Source organism: Centrocercus urophasianus, unplaced genomic scaffold, assembly GCF_019232065.1.
Source record: "Centrocercus urophasianus isolate 14NV4802_14NV808 unplaced genomic scaffold, USGS_Curo_1.0 seq_19, whole genome shotgun sequence".
Lineage (NCBI taxonomy): Eukaryota > Metazoa > Chordata > Aves > Galliformes > Phasianidae > Centrocercus > Centrocercus urophasianus.
Genome location: NW_024884744.1, coordinates 6,304,078 through 6,330,523, shown reverse-complemented (window position 1 = coordinate 6,330,523; position 26,446 = coordinate 6,304,078). Strand labels below are relative to the sequence as shown.

Below are 26,446 nucleotides of genomic sequence, written 5' to 3'. Positions count from 1 at the left end.
AATGTAAACCTTTGGCTTTTGAAAAGATTATAAGGTGAAGTGCCAACTCAAGATCGTTTCTTTTAAAAGCTTGAAAATGGACCAAAAAGGACAGCCCAAATATCTACACTGCCTTTAAGAGCAACTGCCCCAGAAGAGCAGCTTTTGTTTTAAATTAGGTAACAGACGTGCTGGGTCTGTGTGTAGTCGCTGTGTGCACATTCACTTGTGCATGTAAGCACGCCTCCAGGGTTTGGATTTGGAAAGCAAAAACATAAACAGAAACAGTTTTGAAGTACAGTTGGCAGCTTGCATTGCTGTGTACACTCCATATCTGGAAGGCTGCCTGGAATAAAGAGAATCAATTATGTTCTTCGACAGTCGAAGTATAATTTTCAGAGAATTCTGAAGAGATGTTATTTAGATCCAAGTAAGGCTCCATGCAAGCACTTCAAATGAACACTGCACCACACCTGCAATCCAAAAATACCTAAAACCTTGCTCCTGAGCCAAAAGCTTTGTCAGAAAAGAAAAGCTTGAAGGCATCAGCAGATCAGACAGTGGCCTTTTGAACTCATTACCGCCTTCCTGATGTGTTAAGCATCTTCTCCATCGCTAACCTTGCTAAGCTACTAACCTAACAGATTGAATTTTAAAACTCAAAAATAATCAATATATATGGAGGAAGAAAGAGGGAAGTTCATCAGCAGATTTCCCAAAATACTTACTAATACTCGCTTGATACACTTATCATGCTGATTTATATGATCTATTTTCTTATATGATAAAGTGAAACTACAAAATTTAGTTAAAGGAATTCTAAGACACAGGCCTTCAAAATTTGTTTCAGATGAAACCCAGTACGGTGAGGTTTTACCACCACACAATAGTGAATCATGGAGAACTGAGACAGCACAGTTAACTGTACTTCATTCTGTTGACTGTTTTATTCAGTTGCAGGCTACAGTTAGCTTTCTAATGCCTTCTCCATGACATACAAGTATGTTAACTCTGAAAATATTTACCAGACACTGAAGTTTGCTGCTACTACTTCTGAGAATTCCTTCCCTCTGAGGAATGGAGGTCAGTGGAGGAAAAATTCACTAAGAGCTGTACCACACCCCAGTTAACAGAGGTTCCTAACCATAACACGTTCTGTGTTCATAACATATACAGACTTAGTTTGGGACAAATGAACTCTAGTCAAAAATGCCCATATATTTTTCCTAAAGACATCTGAGCCTACTGCAGCTGTTACAGCCACACTATCACATAAAAACCTCGTGCATCTACAGCCCTGGCAGTGCTTTTTCCACTGCAAGCATTTTTGCACACAGCATTTTGTCAGAAGACTCTCAAGAGTCTTCTGCTGGTCTCAGTTCTATGCTAAAAAGGACTGTTATCCTTCCGTACAAATGGAATCCACATCATGAAAAACAGCAAATGACAACAGAGAAGTGATCTTGCATGAGCTCCTCTATTAGAAAATCCAGACAACCTTCTTGCTAGGAGAACACTGATTTTTACAGATTAGATTAATTTTCACTGCAGAGATTGTCCACAAATATTCTACTGACTTCAGGTGGATGACAATATTTGGCTATTAAGTAACATGGTTAACATGATTTTCTTCCCTGTTTTGTAAATTTCCTGTGGAATGGCTCTCTAAAGAGAGGAGCATCACCTAACATTAACACGTGTCTTACAAAGCAGATATAAAGACTCACCATGCAAGTCTGTGGGCCAGTCCAGCAAAAAAATCTAAATCATTTTATTCACTTTAGGAGACTTATTCTGTCATCCGCCAGCACCTTGTACTACTCTTCAGGCTTTGCAAGTAGGAAATTCTCCTATTACGTACCACCTAATAAAAAAGCTAGCAAATACAGAGGGAAGAATCAAAAATGAGCTGTACAGAAACACCACATCAAAGGCATAAAACATGCGAGGCTTATGCAAAAAGATATGCATTCCAGTAACTGAAAGAGGACTGAATAATTTTGCATTGCTGTAAACATCAGCTAGTGTTTCAAAATCAATTCAGAAAGGCAGACTAAACACTCAATACAATTTTATCAGTCCGTACTTGAGACTGAATTAACCATTCTGACTTCGACACTTCAGTTGAAGACCACTGGCTTTTCCAATTGTAAGACAAACCTCATTACATGGCTGTCATAAACAGGATGCAGTAATGTTTTATAATAATTTGCACTATCATCAGTATCAAAAAGTTGTTCAATAAGATGGGTATGTAAATTTTATTTCTTTGCCAGTTGGAAGCATCTTCTAGACTTTTTTTTCCCCCTTTTGTCATCTAAGGAAAAAAAGGAATCTGCTCATTAAACAATCCAACTATGTTTATAGATTCCAGTTTACTACACAGTTGTGAGTTCTATGTTCTGTTCCAAACCAGTAGAAGAACAAAGCTTTAGCTATTTCCCCACAGTTTTTCTGTTTGTTTTTTTTAGAAAAAAAGATTCTATGGAATCCCCAAAACTAACATCATGAAAAAGAAGTTGTGTGGCAAAAGTAATAGTCTCAAGAACGCCAAAAAATCTACGTTCCATTTTGTTCCCAAAATTTCAATCTTTCAAGACCAAAATATTTTATTCTCATCTTTAGAGAACAGCTACTCCAGTGCTTACCATGAAGAAAACTGGGCCGGGCTGCTTGCCTAATTCTGCTGCTGTCCCAACCTGATGTGTGGTGGTGTGAGGCTGCCTCCGACCAGATATTTTCAGTCCCGTCCTTTTGTTCTTCCTGCTTGCCAAGCTGGCACTTCTCCAAAATCCAGGAAGACAAAGATGTCTGAAACTCCTCTATGACAACACTGTTACACACAGTAGCAGCGCTGCTTTGTTCATAACAGAAAGCAAGAGAAGACTGATGTAATGCAAGTAAATGAGTGTGAATTTCTTCTGTATTATTTACGTATGTGAATTTCTTACGTATTATTTTTGTCTTTATCCTTCCACAGAAGAGGCGCAAATACGCAGAATTTCTTATCTGATCACAAACAGCAGCTCAAGGGAAACAACGTGCAGAGGGATCTAACAACCAAAAACATCTTCCCAGCGTTTTGTTTCCTTCTGAAACAGAGAAGCAACAATATCAATGTTAGCTGCAGTTACCTACTTCTCTCCCTTTACCCCCAAGCAGCACCTCTGCATTGTTCTACACCAAGCTAGAAAAATTAATATTACTGCTGGTATTTGTAGAATTACAGCACAGAAGAAATACAAGGTCATTCTCTACTGTGAAGAGGAAATCTCACTAAGACTCTGCTTTAGTTTAGTTACATATGAGAAGATAGGCTTTATTAGATGTTTCTTTAAAGTTCTCTTGCATGCAGCTATCTTTTCATTTCTGAATCTAATATCCTTGGGTTCTGGTTGTAGTGACATTCAGACACTGTAAGTAATACCAATGATGAGATCATCCAGAAAAAAAAAGGAACTCACTACAAAGCATTGCTGGGCCATTCTGAAAAATTACTCGAGAATGATATAGTATCAGATATCAGAAGAAAAAACCCAAGATGAACAGTTGTTTTTTTCATTTGCCTGGTTTTAAAAAAGCCCAAAGTATTACTATTTTTTTTTTCCTGTAAGAAAAACAAAACACCTTCATAAATCCTAGGGTTTTGACATCACATTATTTCTATACCCCCTTGAGCAGCCTCCCCCAGCCATGCATGCACACTGTTTACAGCATCACTATCTGAGAGCCATGAAAACAAGATGACAGGAAAGAAGCATTGGCAAGTTGCTGGTGACCTCTGCAACTCCCACCATGACAGTGCTTTTTCCCTAGGGAGCCTGTGACATACCAAGAGCACAGCATCTGTCCTAGAACATTTTCTTCCAGTTTAAGGCAGATTTCTTTTCCTTTGTTAAAGAAAGCCTGGAATTAAGACTCTTTTCAGTTACAAGTCATTCAAGAATTCCATTTCTAGCTTTACCTCAAAGGATCTTGTATTTATAGAGGACTCATGGTCATACAGCACAGTGAAGAACTAGTGAGGCAATGCATCTTTATGCTTCCTTCATGTACTTATTACTCACTGCTTCATGGCTGGGGGAGCAGTGGGATGGGAAGAACTCCCATCTGAGTGCTGGGATCAGAGCCATGCTATCAGGGTCAGCATGCTGGAGCTCAGGGAGCAGCACCCATGCTCTTCTGAGCTGTTTAAGCCAAAAGCCTTGAAGTTAGGCAGTAAAAATCAGAGCAACGAGTCACTTTGTACCACCAGTAGAAATAAGGCTTTCCTTTACTTTTTAAAAATAATCTATTTTGTGTGGGTGACAAGCATTCCTTACGAGAACTTCAGAGAGAACGCAAAGTAAAAGCACCTCTCTGTTCCTTGCTACAAACACCTAGAGCTTCAATTTCAGTTTATGTATGCAGAAGTCTTTTTTTTTTTTTTTTTTTTTTGGAAATCAGTACAGAGCAACATCAAGAGAACCGGACAGACTCTTCCGTGTCACTGGGCTACACAGTAACAAATGCTAGCACATATATATACACACAGAAATACAAGATTCCACCTTAAATAATGCTGCTTGCTTTTCTTTCTGCTTCTTCCCATCCTCCCACCTTCCCAGGCTATTTGGAACCCAGACAGTAAACAGAATCCGTACAAACAGGAAGTGCTGGCACACAGACAAGGACAAGGAGCAGCAGAGCGAGCCCAGGTGCTGCACACTCCCTCCAGCCGAGCCCTCACCTAACGCCTGACTTTTAGAAGTAATTCCCTTTGCTGCAGCAAGATGAACCTCTAGTTCTGTTCAAAAAGAACTGCCCCTGCCTAGCAGGGCAGCGAAAGAAATACAGTGACACTGGAGGCACCGCAGTCGTCAGACCTGCCGCTCTGCTACAAGCAAAAGTAACAGCGGAGTCAGTCAGCAACGCTCACCCTATCAGCTCATTTGGAAATGCATGCTCCTACAAAAACTGGGCTGAGATAAGAACTTCTGTTTATAAATTTTAATTTACCTTTTCTCAGCAAAGGCACCCCATCAGCCCTTCTTCTCTAAGTAGAAGCTGAAAAAGCCAAACTCGACGTTGAGTTATGACATATCATATACTATTCACATAACGTTTCTTAGAACCAAGGCTGAAAGCAACAGTAAATAGAGATAAAAGGTTTCTGCTGCACTGAAAGAATTGCTCCAGACCCCGAACGCAGCTCATGTGTAAAATAAATAGGTTTTGAGGTGGCAGTGTTTCTGCAAACTGTGCAGATTTTCTGAAGTTAAATATAGGGGAATGAATGGGAGCGCAGAAGCTTCTGTTTTGTAATCCAAATATAAGTTAGGTTTCCTCTTCTTCTACCTTCACCACCATAGCCACGCACTTGTAGAAGCATAGGCTTGGTTTCTGTAGACTTAATGGCTTCCTTTAACAACAAGCATTGTTTGCAAGTAACAAATCAACAGAAGATGGGATGAAGCTTTACTTCTGAGAGAGCTTTTACAAAGAACTGTGTGCCTCAGCAAAAGCCACGGGAGTTTTTGTTGTTGCTTTAAGCTTCTATACTAAAAACAAAACCTTCACACATTTTCCACTGAGGTATTTCCTAACTCTTTTTAAAACCATTTGTGGAAAGTTCATGACGGAATTAACACAAAGGCACAGCTCCCTAAGTGAGACATCTCAATTCTGCAGCTAAACTTTCTTGCTCTACAAAGGGCAGACAGTAACACAGTCCTCAGCACACTGTCCTACACAGACACAGAGCTGTAGAATAAGACAGCAGGCAAACCTATGCAGACCCTTGAGAACCCTTCCCTGCAGAAACTGCTGCCTGCTTCTTCACCAGCTACAACCACCCCAGAAGAGTACAATGGCTTTTTGAGAATCAGTTGAAAACAGTAAACACTACTGACCGGTTTTGTATCACAAACAAGTTCATTGGAGAGTAACTAAATATTTATTTAGCCATAAACAACAGCTCTGCTAATAGGTAAGGAGCAGGAACTTTCTGTAGAGGATTACTGATGGATCTTCGCTCACCACACCAGCAGATCGGGACTAGCGGTACTTACCCACACACAGAGCGGCACAGCAGGACGCTGTTCAGCTGTGAAACATTTTAACACCAATCCCTTCTCCTGTGGGGCTTCACCTGTGCCCCTAAAGCTCATAGGTTGCTTAGGTGCACTGCACCTGCATGTGTCAGATGATGGAGGAGGGCGTCTCTATTTGAGGCAACTCTTTTGACAGAATTACTGATTTTGTAAGTACATTTGCTTGCTTTATTTAAGCTGGAAATAAACCCAAAGTTTCTGTGAAGCCCGAAGGAGCACAGGTTTATCCTTGTTCAAACCATCAATGATGCTTGAATAAGACTTCTCTCTGCACTTCCACATTGAGCTCCAAGGTAACAATTATGATTCCTCAGACAGTAACATATTTGCATTTGTTTGTTTGCTCTTCCTGAACTTATGACTCATGTTGACTGTGTTGTCATTAGTCCTTGCCTGCTTCAGCCTGAAGTATGAGAACAGCTATGGTTAACTGAAACAAAGGGTTCTTCAGCCTGTTTTGATCAAATTTTCATCATTTCTGCATGCATCTGTAAGAAACATCTGCTTTGCAAACCTTGTGTTCTGCAAAGAAGCGCTGCTGAGACACTGTGCTTGTTGTTAGTGCATCTCCTTCTCCTATGCACCAAGCTGCTACCCGCATTGTTTCTCTAATGAGGTCAGGATACCACCCATTCACGTTTACTACAGCTGAAAGAAACTGCTAATATTTGCCTCAATAGATACGTACAAATAACAGGAACTTTCCTAAGAAGTGACATGAACTCAGAGGCATTTGAACAGTAAATACCACCAACTTCTCTGCAACAATTTCAAGACTTCTCAACTCTCCTGCTTGGAAGGTCACTTTCATATCCATAACAGATTAAATGCTTTGACACTACAGCATGTGTTGCCTATCAGTACAATCAGAACTCTGTTAAAAGGGATACATTACAGTGACAGAACTTCCTTTTAGGAAAAAAAAAAAAACAACCTAGTGAAGATTAAGCTTGTGTGATGTCCTGTTCTACCCCAAGGTTAAGTATCCTACATTTAATTCCAGTCCATAAAAAAACACCAATTAGGGAAGAGGAACCATATTGCAAGTTACCTAAATCATGGCTCACACACCAGGGCATCAAGACAACATGAAGCTGTTGTAATGATGGTTACACATCTCAAATCACCTTGCAATTGCTTGTGATATCATTCTTTCTGCTGATATACAGTAAAGGGTTTGGAAAAGAGGTGGTGAAAGAAGAGTTGAAGAGCTGGGTTGCAAAATAATTTGACAACACATTTAAGCAAAGCCTCCAGAGTCAGGAATAGGTTTTGCTCTCCTTCTTTTCAGGTAGTTTTCTTGCCTCCCAGTTCACATTTACATCCTTTACCCCTAATTAGCAGTTATGCCATCTTCCTCAACACGTCAAAACATTCCAAGCTGGAGACCTAAATCAAGGGAGCACTGCTGAGCAGTGATAACTACCTGAGTGCTTCATCCTCCATTTCAGAGCAAGATGAAGAAGAATATAACTTAAGAGAATTTTACTAAAAAGCAGAATAATTAAACTTCACCTACTCAATTAAAATGCTGGTGTCCACTTTAAATGCTTCATTTTAGCTAAATACCATGTAAAAAAGAAATCACAACTGGTTAAGTGTATCCTCTACAGCAACAGCATCTCAAATAGAGGCTAAAAGTTTTCTTGGGAAAACCACTTTGATTCTACAAAAAGTGCTCTTCAGTAGTACCTGACATTGAAATGGAAGATTGTACAGAATTGACAGAACAAAATGCAGTAAATTAATTGCTTTCCTTCCACCAGTGAAGACTGTCTTCACAAACTGGTAAGCAGAACTGGATGTTCAGCATCTGCATCAACTTCTCAGAACCCAGTAGAAGTTTTCACTCTCCATTATTAAAATCCAGCAGTAGCATTTGCTGGTAACTGTTTTCAGACTGGGAACATAAACACAAAAATGAAGAATAAGTGATATATTTTATAGTCTAAGCATTTTAATGACCACAGCGTACTTATTTTAGAATACTATTTGGAATGGAAGTATTTACTTCCTTTCCCAAAGGGAGGTTTATCTAGAAACTTCTTAAGTTAATATAATCAACATTAACTTTTTTATTTTTTTTTTAAGCTATGCCTGTAGTCAAGAGTCCAGTTAATGCTTTCCAGCCTTAATAAAAAGTTACTTAATAGCACAAGCATCAAAGTCACCTAACAACATATCTCACCCCAGAAAGTATTTTCATAAAATCTGAGAATCAATTTATTACCACTTTACTTGCGTGGTAAAGCAGTCCTTACTCCCTGCTCATTACTCCTTTCTTTGTGCCTGTACCTGCAGATGTTTTGTGCTTAGCTTGCCTGCATCTCTGCAGCAATCAGCATCATTGTTTTTCTAGAAAGGCAGAGGCTTAAGTCCCAGGGCACAGAAATTTTGTTCTGTTATACTTGAATTAGAAAACAGGCAGGTATTTCTATTTGTGGTTAATTCATCTCAGATGAAATGCTGAATCTCAAAAATTTCAGTCCTGCTCAAGGCTTCTTGCATTTTGAAGATGTTCAAGAACTGCTTTTTTTTTTTTTTAATTGACTACTAGTATTTTGAAGACCAACCTAGGTTGCTCTGTTGAAGAAAACCAGCAGAGGTATTGCTCATCACAAGGGCTCACTGCTAAGCAGTCAAGATATTTGCCAGACAACTGGGATCCTAACAGGTACCCTGTGCTTCTGAAAGGATCACAATTCAAGTAAACTGTGCGAGTTAAAATCTGGGAAGAGTCTTTGGAAGAGTACGAGGTATTATGTCCATTAGCTACCTCAAGTACTAGCACAAGACTGACTAGCCTGCACATTAAAAGATTAGTATGGAAAAAAGTTGAGTTTTAGCACATATATATGTCTTTTGAAATACAGTGCAGTCTAGGAGGCAACTTTCCAGTCCCTTTTCCTTTCTTTTCTGCTTGGACTTGTAAAGAAACATGTTGTATGTGTATTATTTTTCATCTCTTTGCCTTAGAAAAGGGCCATAATGTACAGCCAATAATGTGACTCAGCTGTCTCGGTTTCAGAGAACTTTACCGTAAGTCTTGGCCAATTCAGTAAACCCCTTGTATCCAACAAACACGCTTCATGGTTCACAATCCTCAAAAAGCTCAATTTGTCAGCATTTATTTACTCGTAATTTCCAATTAAATTAAAACTGCCAAATCCATCCTATGTAAAACCCACAAGGATAAAGTTAATATAAGGAAACTTATCAAAAAGCAGACTAAAAGATTTCTTTGACATGTACCTAACCTACTACTGGTGAAAAAGCAACAGGGCACAAAAGAAAAACACACCAAACACCAAAAGTTCTTCACTTGACTCAACTGCTTTTAAACTACACTTCAGCAGTGCTAATTTACTTCTACTGCTAAATTAACAACATGCCAAAGAGGTGAAGGCTACACTAAACCTTCATCATTCTCCCTCCTCCTACTTTGCAAAGGTAAGTTGGTTTCTTTGAACTTTGTTTCCACACTTCTAGAGTTCAGGTACTCAGACATAACCTCTCTAGAACAGACCATAAACATTCCCAGCAAGTGTACTTGCTCAGTCATGCCTGCCAAGTGCTTTTATTCCCCACTTTATTAGCTTTGAGAAAAGTACACTGTTACTAGAGAACAAGTGATTATTTCCACTGTCTCTCACACTACTTCTTTGAAGTACACATGGTTTCTACACTGCCTTTCACAAAGGGAGATCCAAAATTAACTAGGAAAATACCTCCTATGCAAGCTATATAAAATAAAAACGCTTGGTTGAAAACCACTGCTTAGAGATAACAGATTCAACCTCACATAGGCAGTACTCAATCTGCAACATTTCCATTTGCCCACAGGTTTGCTTATATATCCAAGGTAAGTCCAATCTTTTAAACAGTTTAGCTATCCTTAACCTGCTCAACCCCACTTTTTTTTTTTTTAAACTGTAGCAACACAACATGGAAAACAAACAGTTAACACTTCAGAATATTACTTCTGGTTCATATAATATTCCATTTACCATTCAAAAGTATGTTTACAGAATAATTCAAATTGGAAGGGACCTCTGGAGGCTATCCGAGCTCATCCAGAACTCAGAACAACTCACATATGATTGGCATCTGAACAAACACCAAGAGAAACAAATCTGTTCTCTCTGCACCGCTCCCACTTGGATGAAGGCACTGGGAAGAGAGATTTGTAACAATTATTTGCCAGGACACATTCAACTCAAAGTAAAAGAAAATTCCACCCAGTTCTACCACAAATAATTTTGTTGCCTCTTGTCCCCTTAGTTACAATTTCAGGCAAGTATCATCACTTGGAGGAACCAGAGGTCTTTCTTTTTTTCCAAAGGAAGAGACCGAACTCCTAAAAGCACAGAACGTGATGACCAAAAAGGTATAAAAAACAACTCCTACCTTAACTGACACCTCAAGCCATCAGCCTGTTCCTTCAGTTTGTGGAAGTACAAACTCTTCCTCTCTCTAACGCTCCTCCTCCACCTCTTTTACATGCACAGAACACATGTGGCCCATTTTTCCTCATCTGGGAGATTTAATAAGTCTCACATGTTTTCCAATAGTTACAAAATTATAAAACTGACTTTTGCTTTATTACTTACAATGTTTTAAAATCCTCTTTGCATTATTTCAATTCATATTCCTTCTCTGGTTATATTCCACAAGAGAAAAAATAGCATCAGTTTTGACTGTTTCCTCTTCAGTATCAAAGTTAAAAATAAATGGAAAGCCTTAGCTCCATTCATCCAGAGGTAACAGACCATGCATCTCTTTTTGAGTGTAATGTTCTGGCTATTGATGTTGTTTCAAACTTTATGACATGTGAGCAAGCACAGCATGTATTTAAACACAAGGAACAACTGTGATCAGAAAGAAGCTCATTCTTCACGTGATAACACCTTTCAAAGGTATTATTTTTTTTTCCAATACCTGGAAAGCTCTTACAGACTACTTGGTTTTGTGAAGCAGCATGATGGTTAAAGTACAAAACTTTTGCTTTTCATCAATCCTATTCCAAATCCTCCAGCAACTTCTTACAACAGCTGTCCAGAAACAACTATTCCCCACTTACTTCGAGAGCAATTAACTTTGACTGGCACAGAAATAGTTAACTAGGTCCTGAACTGCTTTATGACTTCCAATAAAGCACAATTGCTTTGTAAACAGCTCAGCTACACCACCTTTTCCAAAGAATACTCCAGAAAAGAAAACAAAGTGAAACCAAAACACTCAGTTTCATTATCAGTAGAAGCAAGCTGTAACAAAAAGCAATACATTTCTGCCATTCAAACTGAATGAGCATTGGAGGCAGCAGAATAGCTAAAACATCTGGGTGTGGGTCTGTAGGCTGGGCTTAGTGCTCTGAAAAACAAGTAACATTGTCTCCAAGTTGATAAGAATGGCATCAAGTTCACCCCCCTGAAATTCAGGGCACCTGCCCCAGCAGAACTCCAGCTAAGCCTCTGAAGCTGCTACGTTTATTGTCTTAATGACAAAGACAACACTTCCCAGATCACAGGCAGCACTGTGTGGTTTCACCAATTCCCCTGCAAACAGTACGAGCTTGTTGATCTGGGGTTTCACAGTGACGCTGTTAAAATATGCTTCCAAATTGCTGCTCTGCAAGAGCTTGCTGTTGGAGAACAACGTTACTTATTGTGAAATTTTCTCCTCACAAAGAACATTATTTCAGAACAAATTATCCAGTGAGTTCCCTGCAGTGTATAAACCATTAAAGCCGTCATCCTGAGGACTGGAATATTCCTGGTCACACATGTTGTTTACACACAGTGAGAGCTGGACTTTGATTACTGCACTGCATTATAGAATTGGGGCATAGAAGGAACTGAAGCAAAAGCTACGATAACATCCCTGTAAGTTAATTGTGAGGAGGATAAATTAAAGAACTCAGGTAATGCTGGCAAAAGCAAAGAACTTCCCCAGCACGATGAATTTGGAAACTTGTTAGCACTCAAAGCTAGGAATGTATGGGTACAAATAGGTGACAGGCCAGGACTCGGCATTCTCCATTAAAGCAGTGAGAAATTCAGCTCCCAGAGCCAGTCCAGCACCCCCGGCTCACTTCAGAAAGGCCTCACACCCCGCAGCCGCACGGCCCGCTTGTAAACACAGCTCACGTGTGTGCGCTGCGAGCACGCGGTGCTGCGGAGCTATGGCTGTGCAGCAGATCCTTAAAGCCTTCGAGAAGAGATAAAACTGACTGAGGAAAAGAACTCTGAGCAACACCAGCAGCGGCTCCGATACCTCAGTAACGCGAGGCACGCCCACAACAGCACCAGAGCCCCACGGGGAAAACGAGCACGCCGTTTGCGTTAGGCCAGTCGAAGCCTATAAATACCCGAGCTCCGACAAGAAGTCGCCTTCTCGCGTTCATCACCGGCGACGAGCGGACCCCGGGTCTGCGCGCGGAGGCGAAGCTCCCGCCCAGCAACGCGACACAAAGCGCTCGGCTCCTCCGCCTCCCGAGCCGCGGCCGCACGCCGCAGCACCCGCCCCGCCATCCGCAGCGCAGCGCCCCGCCTGGGGGTCGCGCTTCCCCCCCGCAGGCCCCGCCGCCACCTCGCTCACCTCGCGGGCGCGGTCTCCCCCGCCGCTCCTCGCGGCCCCCGGGCGCCGCCCCGCGGGACCCTGGAGCGGGCGGACCGCCTCCCCCCGGGCGCTGGCGGAAGCGGCGCCGCAGTCCGCGCGGCACCCCCGGGCGAGCCGCCTCCCGCAGCGGCAATAACAGGAAGGCGGCGGGGCCTGACCCCGGACGGGGAAGGCGCCGCCCGCCGGAAGTGGAACCGCGGGGGCGTGGGGGAGAGAAGGCGGGGGAGGCGGGCGGAGCGCGTGCGCCGCCGAGGGAGAGCGGAGCGGGAGGGTCGCGGCGTGACATCATCGCGAGACGTCACGACGAACGGCGCGGCCTCGGCGTGTTCTGCGGCGCACTGCCGGCACCGTGCTGCCACCTAGCGCGGGGCCTCCGCCGTGGCACGGGATGCGGAGCTCCGCGCCGCGCACGCGTGGTGCCCGCCCCGTCCCGCCTCACTTCCTGCAGCTGGGCCCCGCCGTGCCCGGCGCCGGCTTCCCGAGGCCCGGCTTGCGCGAGGAGGCGGCTCCGGCCCGGTAGGTGCGGGCGAGGGGACGGCGCGGGCCCGGGGCGGTTCCACACGGCGCGCGGTGCCGCGGGGCTTCCCGCGCGTGGGAGGGCCGTGCGGTTCGGGTGTCCGTAGGCGCCTTTGGTCTGAACCAGCTTTATGTGCGTCCTTGCCCGGATTGAGTCGTAGAATCTTAGCGTAGAGGAGCCCGGCCCTCGGTGCGAACGGCTGCGATGTCTGCTGTGTGCGCTGTGCGTGACACGCTGCGTTTCGGTGAGGCTCTGTGGAGCTGCGGCCGAAGGGGCTCTCCGAGGAGGATGGCAGCGTGCTGGGAAACCGACCGGCTTGGGAGGAAACCTCTGCAGTTCTGGGAAGACAACCCACGGCTTTTTCATGGCTTATATAAGCCCGTATCGCTGTTCTAAATTGCCCCCGTGCATTTAGAAACTGATTCCTCTCAGAGTGCTGCTTGTCATGTAGGCTGTGAGCTCTGCCCGCGGCTGAGGAAGGTCGTGGGCTGGCCGTGCACACTGCTGGCTGCGATGCCCACAGTTAAGGCCGAGGCCCAGCTCGCTCGCAAGAGAGGTCCTTTACTCATTTGCTGTTCTGTGAGCATAACAAATTTTACAGCTTATTGTGTGAGTGGAAAGGAGGAGTTCAGGTGTCCTGTGAACTTCTGGATGGGTATCTGTAGTAACCAGCAGTGTGATGTTAGAAGAACACATGAATAAGATGAAACAGAATGGTTTTCTTTCTTTTAAATAGTGACTGAAAGGAGAAAAATGATGTAATTAGAGCAGTTTTAGTGACAGACCACCTTTAGAAGAACACTAGAGTTGCATGTGCAAAGCCATGCAGTTCTAATTTTAAAATTGCCCATGCAGCCTTAACTCTATCTTCAGAGTACTGTTTACTTTGAGGAACAGCGAATGACCTCATAAATAATGATTTCTCTAAGAGTATTGCTTTACGCCTTTTTCCCAGTGGATGCAGATCCTTTAAGCAGTGTCTTGCCTTGTGCTTGATATCCCAGCCTTACCCATTGAGTATGGAAGATGTGGCACAGCAAGCACTCATGCAAAATTAAGCAGATGGATCCTGATTGCTGTTTACTGTAGGTTGCTTTATATTGCTCTCTGAAGTATTTATCTATAATTGACTCTCTTTTTAAAGTAAGAGGACCATTATGATGTTGAAGTAAAACTCTGAAGTTTAATGGCATGTTTAGCTACTTGCATAGCTGATGTCAAGTGCCTTGAGAGGTCTGTGGTGTGATGTGTGTAACTATTGTGAATACAAGCTGGTTCCATCATCAGCACCACTGAAGTTGGTTACAGTGTCTACAAGGCACTAGTTGCAGAAACTGAAGCTAGCAGAAACTTTTTCCATAGTTTCGTTAATCTAGCAGAACCTGTGCCAGAAGTTGGAGAGAAGCTGGGTGGCAGTACAGAAGTTGGCCTGCTGATGGGTGGTTTACACCATGCTCATTCTTCGTTTATTCTTTGTACAGCATATTGTTTCGTTATGTTTCACTTAGTTTTCATGAAGCTCTTTTTGATTTTGTTTTTGTGGTCATGTTTTGATTCATGTTAGGTTCATGCCCTCCAATCTTACATTGTTTAGATGTAACAATTCCAGAAGTGCTTATGTGACCTGAGAGTTTTAATCCCATGTTTTCTTTTTTCCTAATGAACATAAACCTTTATGGGGTCAGACTTTCAAAGGTAATAGAGGATCTAAAAATGCAATCATCAGCTGGGATTTTCCAGAGCTTGAATGCAACACAGTATTTATCTCCTGCTAATTTTAGCAGATTGAAAATCCCGGAAGTTATCCCAGATAAATGCTGTCTCCTCCAGGTTCCTAAATGCCTTTGAAGTCAAAATCTATTTTCAAATGCGATTCAGAACCAAAGTTCCTATGTGGCATTTAATTTACCATTCCCTCAATCTTCCAGAAGTCTCCCATTTTAAGATGCAGACGTGGCTTGCTATTTGCTTAAACAGTGGAAGCCCACAGCACAGACATGGTTGCTACCAATGCAGCCTTGGCTAGAAGTCATCAGCAGACACCACAGATAATGCAGCTGTCTACCACAATGTAACACTGAATGGGATTTGTTATGATAAGAAGCTAAGAAGACATTAACAAAAGTAGCTGTGCCTCGATTCATAATATCACTGCTCAGCATTATTCTGGGATTGTTCATCCCGGGCTTTAGATGTGATTTGTAAACTTTAATTAAATAAGCCTCTCAGAACCCCTTGTCGGAAATGTAACGTTAGTTCTAAGAACTCAAATTAACTGAGAAATAATAGAATAAAGGTTAATATGGGATAAGCACTCCATTTTTGTAGAAGAAGATACGGCTGCTGCATAGGTTGTGTGTAGAGAAGGAAACACAGAGAAGTAGCTCAAGGTCATTCCACAAGACTATGGGAGATCTGGGAAAGGGGCGCTTGAGAAATGATTGTGTGCAAGATCTGCTCACGTTGTTTCCCACTCCTCGGCTTGTTGATGACTCAGATGAGAAAAGTTAACCTTGGGATATTTATTCTGAAGATTTTTGTGATTATTTGGGTGATGTAGATGTGTGTAGATGTATTTTATATTAATGTAAAATAAATACGCTTTGAAATATTTCTGTTCTTTCTAAGTTCTCCTCCAGTATCGTGTAGTAGTTACAAATTGTAGTATTTGTTTATGTTTTAGATAGTGAGCTTCTGCTTAGGCTGTCAGAAGAGGATGTGGCTAACGGTCGTGTCCCTCATTCCTGTTAACACAGCTTTAGGTGCTGTGTGTTGGAGGTCACATCTAGCAGTCATGGAGCGTTGGGTGTGTATGGCAGGGTCTGCTTCTGGGTCAGGTACTGTGAGGGATCTTCATGTGTCTGCAAAGGTGCCCTGGGGTGCTAATGGCTGTGTTTCAGATCACTGTTTCTTATACCCATGTATTTTTAATATCTTGCCATGGTCATGTTGTTCTGCTATTCTTACAAGCTGATTTTATACCTGCTTGGAATTGTAAAAAGGCATAAAGCAGAGGCAATACAGTTGCAGAAGTTGTCCCCTCAGTTGTTAGTGTGACTTATTTGAGCATTTGTGTCTTTTTGGTCTAGATTGGAAGAGGACTCCTCATCCTTCAGAAATAGTATGCCCACAGTCGTCTTGGCCAATGATTCTTCTACAGCAAGCAGGACTTCTTCCTCATCCTGAGAAACCTTCATCTCTTCCTATGTCAGTGGCTACAAGGCCCAGAGCCACCTCGCCACTCTCCCCACCAAAATCACTTGGACTGGGGCCTTCCTTTTATCACGCACAAGACGAAGAGCTTGCAAAGGTGGTGGAGCAGGACCCTATGCTGGAGGAACTATGTAAGCCTCTGTGCTGTAAGCTCTGCAATGTCACTCTGAATTCAGCTCAGCAAGCCCAGGCTCATTACCAGGTAAGCAGGGTAGTAGTGGGCATGGATTCCAGGACTCCTGCATCTACATTAGGTTTTGAGTGCTGTGTTGAAGTGGCTACACAGTAGCAGCATCGTTTGAGTTAACTCATCTGAAGCTACCTTTTCTACATCTGGGGGACTGGAAGCTGTGTCTAGAACTACTGTATGCACGTAGCTTCACCTTGGTTGAATTTGCTGGTCATCCAGATAAGCTGCAGAGCTTTCTTTTAAGGTATGATGACAGGATCAGATCACAAAATATTTTTCTGTGCGGACAGAGAAATCCTACTAAGATGGCATGAGTGGAAAGGAAAATACCTACTTTTTCTTTGTTTTCCACCTCTACATCTTCCCACTGAAACTGAACCTCTGATTCCACAAACATGATGTTTGTGAGGCCTGGACAGATGTTTTCTCTGGAACTAGCTGTGCCCTTAGGAGAGTAGTCTGCTACCATGTGCTTATCACTGCCTCCTTCCTGAGGCTATGCACACCACTGCTTTGCTGGAGGCCGTATTTATGCAAAATCTCATGTGCTTTGAACAGTGTGTGGAAACTGTTGAGTCATGGTCTGAACCACTGATTGAGCACCTGGGTCAGCCCTGGGAGCACAGGTGAAGGCAATTCATCTGTGTGATTGGAAGGGGTGGAGCCTGGCTGCACCTCTTAGACCTCATTTAAGGGCTGACTGCTGCTGGGGAAGGATCTCTTTTTGGAGATCCCTCTTTGGTGGTGCTTTTTCCTGGGTTCTAGAATCTTCTGATAGGGGTGAGTGATTTTTCTTCCTTTTCTTTATAGTGCCTTTTTATTGTGCTGGTCCTTCTGTTATCACATCTTTGTTGTAATGCCTTTCCCATTGTATTGGTCTGTCCAATTGCTACAGGAAATATCAGCTGGATCAGCTCAAACCAAATTCTGTTTGCTCAGTCTGTCTAGTTGGTTTCTTTGGAATTGGTTAGGAGCAATCTGTGTATTTCTTTGCTGGTATTAAATAAATCTTAGTCTTATGTTGTCCCTGATGTCAGTAGCTTGCCTTCCTAGCGCTGAATTTGTGAGAGGTATGGATATGGTAACTTTCTTCACCACCCAGTGCAAGAGGGTGGTTCTCTGTGTCTTCAGGATACCAGGCCTGGCCCCCATTTTTCTTTTTGTTTTTAAAAAAAAAAAAAAAAAAAAAAAAAAAAAAGGCCTTTTCCTGACTGTAAGGGAATAGGTTATAGTTTAGCATAGGATTTCTGTAGTGTTTCTGTCATGGTAAGGCAGAAGTGCATTTGTAGTTAAAAATGTATGACTCTTATTTCACGTTTGTTCTCTAATATATATCCACTGTACGTACACTTGCTCTCATATGCTTCTCTCAGTTTGCAAAGCACCAGTAAGAACTGCAGTATATATTTTCCAAGAGAAAATAAAATACGAAGCTGAGTTTTTTAGAAGTTTGGTTTTTTGCATTATCTTATACCCACAGCCTCTTGAAAATGGATGTGTGTACTCAGGCTTATCAAAAGGCAGTTAATGTCTTATGTCTAAAACACAAAATGCTGCTTTTAAGTGAAATAGATTAAAGAACTAATTGTAACCTTACTTGTTTCAGGAAATTGTTTGAAGATTAGGCTTAACGTGAGCATTTTGGAGCAAAGGGGGGCTGTCTGCATCTCTCAATGTATTCTGTATTTTCTGAGTGATGGTTTCTTTACCTGAGGTGCTGGCTTCTTGGCTGTTTCTTTCTTTTTATCTCTGTCTTGTTTTGCATTCACTGTGAGATGCTGTTATTGGGACAGTGATTAAATTGAGTTCTCTTTGCAGGGTAAAAACCACAGTAAGAAACTCCGAAATTACTATGCTGCCAATAGCTGCCCAGCACCGGCCAGGATGAGTAACTCGGTTGAGCCTGTGCCACCTCAGGTTGTTTCCCTTCCAGCTCAGGTAAGGCATGGGGAGGTGACAGAGATTGTGATGTTTGCTTGCAACCTAATCCTCGTTAAGAATAACTAGGTCTCATGCTTTGAGGGTTACTGCAAGAGTTTGGAAACAATTTTCCTTATGATGACGCAGGAAGGTGGATATAGACAGTTGTGAGCTGTTTGCTTTCTTTTGAAGGAGCAGATACCAATCTGCCGTTGCAGCAGAATTTTGAACTTGAAATAGTTTATTTCTGCGTGGCAAATACTTTGTTTCCCACATAAGTCTGATGTGCTGCTGATTAAGACTGTTTAAAGAAAACTTAAAAGAAAATAGCTATAGCTGGATTTAAGCACGAGGGTGTGGATCTGCTCTGCAAAATCATGCCTCCGTTGTATGAGTGAAGCTTATGTGGAAAAAAATGCTTAGATGCACCTGCACCCATGGTCCAGTGTTATTATGTAATTCTCCTTGTTCATTCTGCAGTGGTTATTCCTGGGTACAGGGTGAGTGGAGGGGTGGGTCACTGATTCAAACCTATTTGCTCTCAGGCATGTTAAAGGCAAAGGAGATAATGTTTACTTTGTTCTTCTAGTCTTTTGGTTGTCATGTGGCTTAGCAGCTAAACTGTATCTTGCGTGTGAAAGTGCAGAGTTATAGCTGAGCAGCAGGGATAGAAGTTATCCTGTCACCTCCAAAAGTTTTAAGCCTCTGTCAGTACAAAAGCAGAAAGCAGTTGCTCTAAGCTGGTTTTTACATGTGCTGTCAGAGCCACCAGAGGGAGACTTAGCCCTATGTAAAATGGCTTTGTGGCTCACAGAGCTGAATCAGAGTCTTAAGAGGGCACTGAGTCCTGTCCTTGGTAATGGCACATGGGTGCTGTACTTGCTGGGATGTCTGGTGCTATTTTTGATGGAGGGAATGGTCCAGAGCAGTAAAAAGGCCATTCTGGTGCCGTGTGAGGATTTACGTTATAATTCATGGGTCAGAATTGTATATAAGCCTGTAAGCTTGCAAGAGATGTAAAAGAAGCTGGACTTTACAAGTGCTGCAGTGACATGGCTGTATCAATCTCTTGCTGCTGCAGTTTACAGAGCACTCTTCTCTGGATGATGCACAAACACTGAGGAAACCTTGTTGCTGCCCCAGTCAGCGTGCCTGTCTGATGAGACAGGCAAGGTATTGTTTCAATGGCAGGAGCTCCTCATGTGGGGCTGGATCTTCCCTCTGGAGCTTTGGTTCAGGTGTCCCTGCAACTGAAGGGCAAGGCTAAGAAATTTGGTAGCTCTGTTATTGCTTTTATCTCTCAGTATCATCAGGATACTGTGGAGAGATTGGCTACGCTGGAAACACAAGCGGGGAGTGCTGTTACATTTCAATGAGTCTTCCTCAGTACGAAATGATTTGTTGGCTCCCAGGAGTCAGGAATAGAGGTATTAAATCACGGCTGTTAAGTAAACAAGCCTCTGTGGCTGTTGACGAAATACAGAGAGTTTATTCAGATTGTTCTCCATCTGAAGCATGGAATTTATACAGATCTCATGTGATGTGAATGTGGAATGTGAAGATGTTGTAGAAAGCTGAGGCAAAGAAAACTAAGTTGTCCTTGTAGAAGCAGTTGGGTAAGGGGCTGGAATGTCCTAAGCCAGTGTTTTAATTCTAGTGCTCTTGAAGGCGATAGTGGTCTCAGACACTGTGTTTCAAGTATTGCAACAGTTTAACTTTGTTTCACATTGTGTTTTTCCCTTTGCTGCTAGATGGGATCCAGTAAACCAGGTGGCCGAGTGATCTTGGCCACAGAGAATGATTATTGCAAGCTTTGTGATGCCTCATTTAGTTCTCCAGCTGTGGCACAGGCTCACTACCAGGGGAAAAATCATGCCAAACGGCTGCGTCTTGCAGAAGCACAGAATAACTCATTCTCGTAGGTATTGTTCAACTTCATGCTCAGGCTGAAAGCATGTGGCAGTATCTCTGGAAGTCTTTTTTGTTAGAAAACTCGGACTTGCAACTGTTTGTATTTGTTTAATCTTCAGGGATACATCAGAACTAGGCAAACGGAGGACAAGGAAAGAAGGGAATGAATATAAAATGATGCAGAACAGAAGAAATATGTACACAGTTCAAAACAACACAGGTAATCACGAGTTTGCACCTGCTCTATTGTATATTTAGAATAGTAATGAATGTTCAGTAGACTTGTTTTTCTTCTATTTCTGAGCTCTGTTCTAGCAGGGACAGGTTGTTAAAGGAGCTGGTTCCAGCTCTGTTGATTCTTCTTGTCTGTGTGTATTTTCCCAGCTGCTGTAGTTACTTTGTTTTGTCAGCCTGCTTGTTATTCTGCTTTCTTGGTTTGTAACTTAATTTACCATCTGCCCTACCCGTCTGTAGGGCTGCTCTAAGTGATGACAATTTTCCTGCTTTATTTTCTTGGCAAGTGACCAGATGCTTTGACTCCTACTGTAGCACAGCAACCTCTATGTGCTCTCCTCTGTCCAGAATGAGAAAGATAAGAAAGTGTGTTAGCCTCCCTGTAAGACCATCTGTTCCTAGAACCCCTTCTCAGGTGTTAGTTGTTATCTTTTCCTCTTTATTATTGAAGTGTTTTAGAGTGTCCAGCCCAGCATCTGCTTCTCTTTTTCATTTTCAGTTGTGTTATGTGCATGTATTGGCAGAAACCCTGCTTCCTGGTGAAGCTTGGTTTAATATCATTTCAGTCGTTATCCTTTGGAAAACATTTGTTTTAACATTCTATCAAATGTCGTTTCGGGATGACTTTAAACTGGGTTAGACAGCTTATTCTAATCAAAAGACTGCTCTAATTCTTGAGTTGAGTGATTAGGAAAAAAAAAAAATTGATTAATCACTTAAATGATCAATTAAAGATGCTAATCTGTGGCTTCCTTTCATGCGTTTGTTGGACTTGAAGTTGTCAGTGAGGTGCCTCAAGCTTTTTTAAATAGATAAATAGACTTTTCTGTTGTTTCCTCAGGTCCCTACTTCAATCCCCGCTCTCGTCAGAGGATTCCTCGGGATCTGGCAATGTGTGTCACCCCCAGTGGCCAGTTCTACTGCTCCATGTGCAACGCTGGGGCCAGTGAGGAGATGGAGTTCAGGCAGCACTTAGAAAGCAAACAGCATAAAAGCAAGGTGTCTGAACAGCGGTACAGAAATGAGATGGAGAACTTAGGCTACGTACAATGACGCACCACCCTTGGTAGTAGTCTGCAAATAGAGCAGCTTGTCTCTCGCCTGCTGTTTGCCACATGCCCTGCTTTGTGCTCCATTTGATAGGAGTATGCTCTTGAGCTATACATGTAACACCTGCAAACTCAGTGGTATGGTTAAATTTTTTTTCTATCATAGTTGGCAGGATGACACTGTGCAGGACATGAAGTGTTTTTGATGTTTGTTTGCTAGTTATCTAAGGCTCCTCATTGTGTTGAGTGACTGAGGGGACTTTGTTTTCTCCTCGGCCTTCTGCATGAATATGCAAAGCCCAAGAAGTGCTGGAAACTTCTGTGGTTCTACCGCATGGGTGAGACCACATGCAAAGCCTGTTCCCCTCTTTGCACGCCACAGAGTAGTGCTCCAGAATGTATTTCTCCAGCAGAGTCAATCTCTGAACAGCTTGTAAAAGAGGAGCAGGAATGGGACCTGTAAATGTGTGAGTTAGGGGTGTACTTGTCCACAAATTGCTAATTGTGGCTCTTCTTACAGCCTACAGTAAATTCTTTTCATGTGCCTGTAGAAAGGCTGTGCACACCTCTCTACCTTGGAGGGTCTTGCCTCTTACTCCTTTCTCTGTGATGCAGATTTCTCTCTGAACATCCAACGTTAGATATCAGCTGATAAGCCACATCCAGAAATATTCTTCTACCAAACAGTTATCAATGAAAAAGGGTTCTTGGTACTATTGACTGAGTACTTGAATGCACTGCGGGTAGCTCAACTCTCTGTGGCTTAATGAAGTGAATTGGAAAGCAAATCTGCTTGGGTGGGATGTGCTGTGCTCTGATTCCATGTTAGATAGGGTAGGGTTAAAGATAGCTGACAGCTCCTTCCAACCTGTAATTTCTTTGCATACTAATGTAGAAGAGAGCGTTGGTGCCTGCCTAGCCTGCAGCTTTGTTGCTCTGGGAGAGCAGGGCTTCCTTGGCCTTGGGAAGTAGATGTCAGTGTATCCCACCTCCACATAATTCCCTGGAAAAAGCCAAAGGGATGTTAAAGATAAGAGGTGAAATGCTACCCATATTAGATGAACTTTCTTCCCCCTCTTCCTTTTCTCATCTCAAACTGGGTTTTAATTCCATTTCTTGGTGTGAATTTCACCATTAGGGACCATAGAAATCTAAGGTTAGTTAGGGTGTGAATGTCAACAGTGATTGAGCAACAACTTTTTGGTGATGCAGAAGTATTCACAAAACTTTTCAAGCATCTTTTTAAATGTCAATGAAGAGTATGTGTCTGTTTTAATTTTCCTTAGCGAAAGTGGAAAGGGGATAAAGAGCAGAAGTAGGGCTGGCACTCTTCTACCCATTTAGGTAGATGTGAGGAGCTGTGATTGGAACTTGGCTCATGATGTTTCTGTCACGTTAGCTTCAGTGGCAAGTGCAGCATCTGGCTGAACCCTGTTGGACCTTCTTCACTACAGCACTGCTACAGCTGTAGGTTGGTGGCTGATGCAGAGACGGGGTAAAGGAGGGACCAGCCTTCTCTCTTACTCCTCCATGGGTAGCTTGAATTAAGTGCAGCTCCATCAGTTTCAGTAGCCTTTTACCAGGGATAAACTTTATCTGATGCATGATGGTGAAGGTAACCAATCCTGCCTTTTTTTTGCTATTCTAATCCCTGCCTCTTGCATTCCAGAAGGATTATCTGCTTGCCTTAAAAAATGAAAAATGACTAAACAAAAAATCTAGGTAGTTTTTATTAGTGTTTTTAATCCACTTCGGAAAGGCTTGTCTCACTTGGCTGCTCAAAAATGAATGCTTTTCTCAGAAACTTGAGTATTGTCTCTAGCTGAGCACCAGGTAGCCATGCAACCTTAGCACTGCTTTCCTATATCCTGGCAGGGTGAGCTCTTGCAAAGTAGCTGAAAGCAATCTACATCATTCCAGGCTGATCCTTACTGTGCAGATACAGGCAGGGCAGCAGACATCCTCTTGAGTGGGATTCCTTCTCCTCCTTTCTGCAAAGCCCTATTAAATACGCTTTGTGCACAGGAGTGTATTAGGAGGTAAAACAGGAGCCCAGACTGAAGAGCACTAACTAGACAGTTTTGACAGGCTGTTTGTTTTTCCTGTGCTGTCCAGCCCACGGTTCACCTTTGCAGCCCTGAAGAAGGTTCCCCTTGGAAAAATCTCCTGTCAACCTTCTCCCCTCATTTTTCGCTGTTGAAGGGCTGGTTTCCTCTTAGTGCTATCTTTTGTTTTCCTAGTCTGATGCCACTGTGCAGGGCCAGAAGGAGCTGGATCAGCTGTACCTTAAGTATTTCACCAGTATATTCATGCTTTGTAGTTAAACATCCCTCTTGCTGTAAATTAAGCATGGTATTTCCCACAGGCTGCAATTAATAGCAGAAAACCAACACTTTTTAAAGTAAGAGCTGTGGGTGCTGCAGGTACTTATAATGAGGACCAAGAAGGCTTTTTTGGTCTGCTTTCATATAGCTTAAAATCAACTGTTCACCTCTTTGCTTGGGTTACTGCTCCCAGCCCAACAGTCTGCTTCTCATTTGGCATTTCCAGTGACTGTTCACGTCCTGTGACTGAGTGGCTGCTGGAAGTGTCAAGACTCATTTTGCTCCATGTGCCTGGTACCTCCTGGTACAAATGTGCTACGTCCCACTCTCTTTAGCGCAGGAAACTGTTGATTACAAACACCTCACTATCATCATTAGGGTTCAAGCCAATCCAAACTCATGCTTTCCAGTGTGAGAAGCAGGATGGATTGTGTTTTATTTTTTTGGGAAAGCTGTTCTCCAGATCATTGTTCAGAACACGTGTTGTGGGATAAGAAGGATACCATACAGCTGCAATACTATTTTCCAGACCCAGCAAATTATATTCTCTAGTTAATCAAAGTATCAAAATCAAGAAGTAGAACTTTTGTGAAACTGCCACGTTGGCCAGTAGGTTAATGACCTTTGCTGCTAGAAATGGAATACAAATCAATGTCTTCATATTTATTTTACTGTGCTGACCACTAATTGACTTGTTAGTATTTAAGGCACTACGTAGGTTGTTTTTGTTTTAGTGAACTCTACATCGCATCGCACTTTGCTTTTGGATCAGAAATGATATTTAATATATTTGTGAAAATGTTTTGCCTCTCACAGATGTGTTGTTTTCTTTCCCTTGATGCAAAAAGCTCCACCCTCTCTCCCCCTTCCCCCCAAAAACACCACACACAAGAAAAAAAACAGCAGTGCAGCCAGTGGATATTCTTTGTTTATTTTCACGACAAGCAAAACTAGGATTTCCTTTCAGCTTAAATGTCCTTTTTAGGTGGTGGTTTTTGTTTTGTTTTTTTTGGTCTGGTTGTTTTGGTTTTTCCTTCCAATGATTCCTTTGGTAACTTGGTGATATCTGTGGGGAAATTTTAAGCATTTCTTTTAAGGTAAGGAAGCAAACTGTGGAATCCATGTACTTGTGAGAAGTATGGAAGTGGTAATGTTTTGCTTGCATTTAAGCATTAGTTGTTATTTTGTGTTCTGCACTGATGGTTAAATGCACTGTAATCTTGCCGAACATTGGTCTCCTTTTGATGTTTTGCTTTTTTGGTATTTCTCAAAAGGAACCCTGAAAACTTCTGTGGAGTTGCTTAAGATGTTCATTAGTGCAACAAAATGCGTTTTTTTCTATAAAGCTTATTGTCCTTTTTCCTTTCCTAGATGCTCATTACAGGGTATTAGAAGGGAAAGCTATTACCATAGCATGGATTTATATTTTGGCTTATTAATGCATGAGGTCCTTTTGCTTCATTATTTAAGTAATACTCTCACTGTAACAGATGGAAATCTTGGCCAAGTCTGGAGTAAATGAAGTACTCTAGCCAAATAACATTGTGTTGGCTAGGGCCAGGGGAATTCTATTGCTAAAACTTATGGTTTTTACTTCTACATTTGGGTTTCAACACTCTTCAGGTTATGAGGTGGTTTGTTTTTTTTCTTTTTGAGGAATGTGTCTCTTACTCTGTAAAGATTTGCTCCTGCTCCAGCTAAAATAGTTTGAAATCCATGGGCTTTGGGTAGGAGCAGGCCTTTGAAACCTTTCAGGAATTTCATGCTGCTGGTATTTTCTCATAGATACACTTTAAAAATTTTTAAATTTTATGACCTTGTATACAAGGATGCTCTGGATGAGAAAGACACCTATTGCCAATTATGGAAAAACAAGCACCAGGATTTCTAAGGGATTAACAGTGAATGAAAAAGTATTGATTTGCTCAACTTGATTTCTTTGAAGCTAGTAGCTGAGCTTCTATTTTTGTGAGCTGAGCCTTTTTCTTTACCATCTGCACGAAGTTGGAAGCGAAAATAAAATACACTTTCAAATAAATGTGGTCAAATAGTAGTTCTGGGAATTTCTTCTTTTTTAAAAAATATCCCAGTTAAAACATATATCTTTTTCTGAAATATCTACAGGTAAAGGCAAGACAGAACTTTTTTTTTCTTTTAATAAAATCAGTTTTTCAGTCTGGTTTTTCAACAGGAGAAGAATGATTTAATTTCCTTCTGCATCTGTCCAGCAAGATCATTTGCAAGTGCTATGAATGTGTTTCATCTAGAGCCTTCTTGTCAGGTTGGTTTTGTACATTTGTCCTTCTTTCCTTTATGTTCTACTGACCCCCCTGAGGGAATAGTTGATGAAAATGATTTTTTTCTTCAATCTATAATAAATCATCTTCCTCTTACCATTG

The 26,446-nt window shown here is 42.1% G+C and overlaps 2 protein-coding genes across 5 annotated transcripts in view; one reads left to right on the top strand and one right to left on the bottom strand.

The window, feature by feature from the left end:
- PIK3CA (phosphatidylinositol-4,5-bisphosphate 3-kinase catalytic subunit alpha) overlaps positions 1-12,722 on the bottom strand; it is a 34,849-nt gene extending 22,127 nt beyond the window's left edge. The window contains exons 1-4 of one of the 3 annotated variants that reach the window (XM_042821043.1): positions 12,669-12,722; positions 2,931-3,071; positions 2,628-2,836; positions 1,707-1,855 (exon numbers count right to left, since the gene is read on the bottom strand). The gene's annotated coding sequence lies outside the window, so the exon portion shown is untranslated. The remainder of the gene's footprint in view (positions 1-1,706; positions 1,856-2,627; positions 2,837-2,930; positions 3,072-12,668) is intronic. The other 2 variants (XM_042821042.1, XM_042821044.1) reach the window with 2 other exon arrangements.
- Positions 12,723-13,126: 404 nt separating this feature from the next.
- Positions 13,127-26,446, top strand: ZMAT3 (zinc finger matrin-type 3). 2 transcript variants are annotated; one of them, XM_042821049.1, is made up of 6 exons: positions 13,127-13,205; positions 16,296-16,621; positions 18,428-18,547; positions 20,281-20,447; positions 20,560-20,660; positions 21,516-26,446. In XM_042821049.1, the coding sequence occupies exons 2-6, from the start codon at positions 16,352-16,354 to the stop codon at positions 21,725-21,727; spliced, it is 870 nt and encodes a 289-aa protein (XP_042676983.1). In that variant the 5' UTR covers positions 13,127-13,205; positions 16,296-16,351; the 3' UTR covers positions 21,728-26,446. The 2 variants fall into 2 exon arrangements, with proteins under 2 accessions (XP_042676983.1, XP_042676984.1); XM_042821050.1 differs by lacking the exon at positions 13,127-13,205 and adding an exon at positions 15,955-16,012.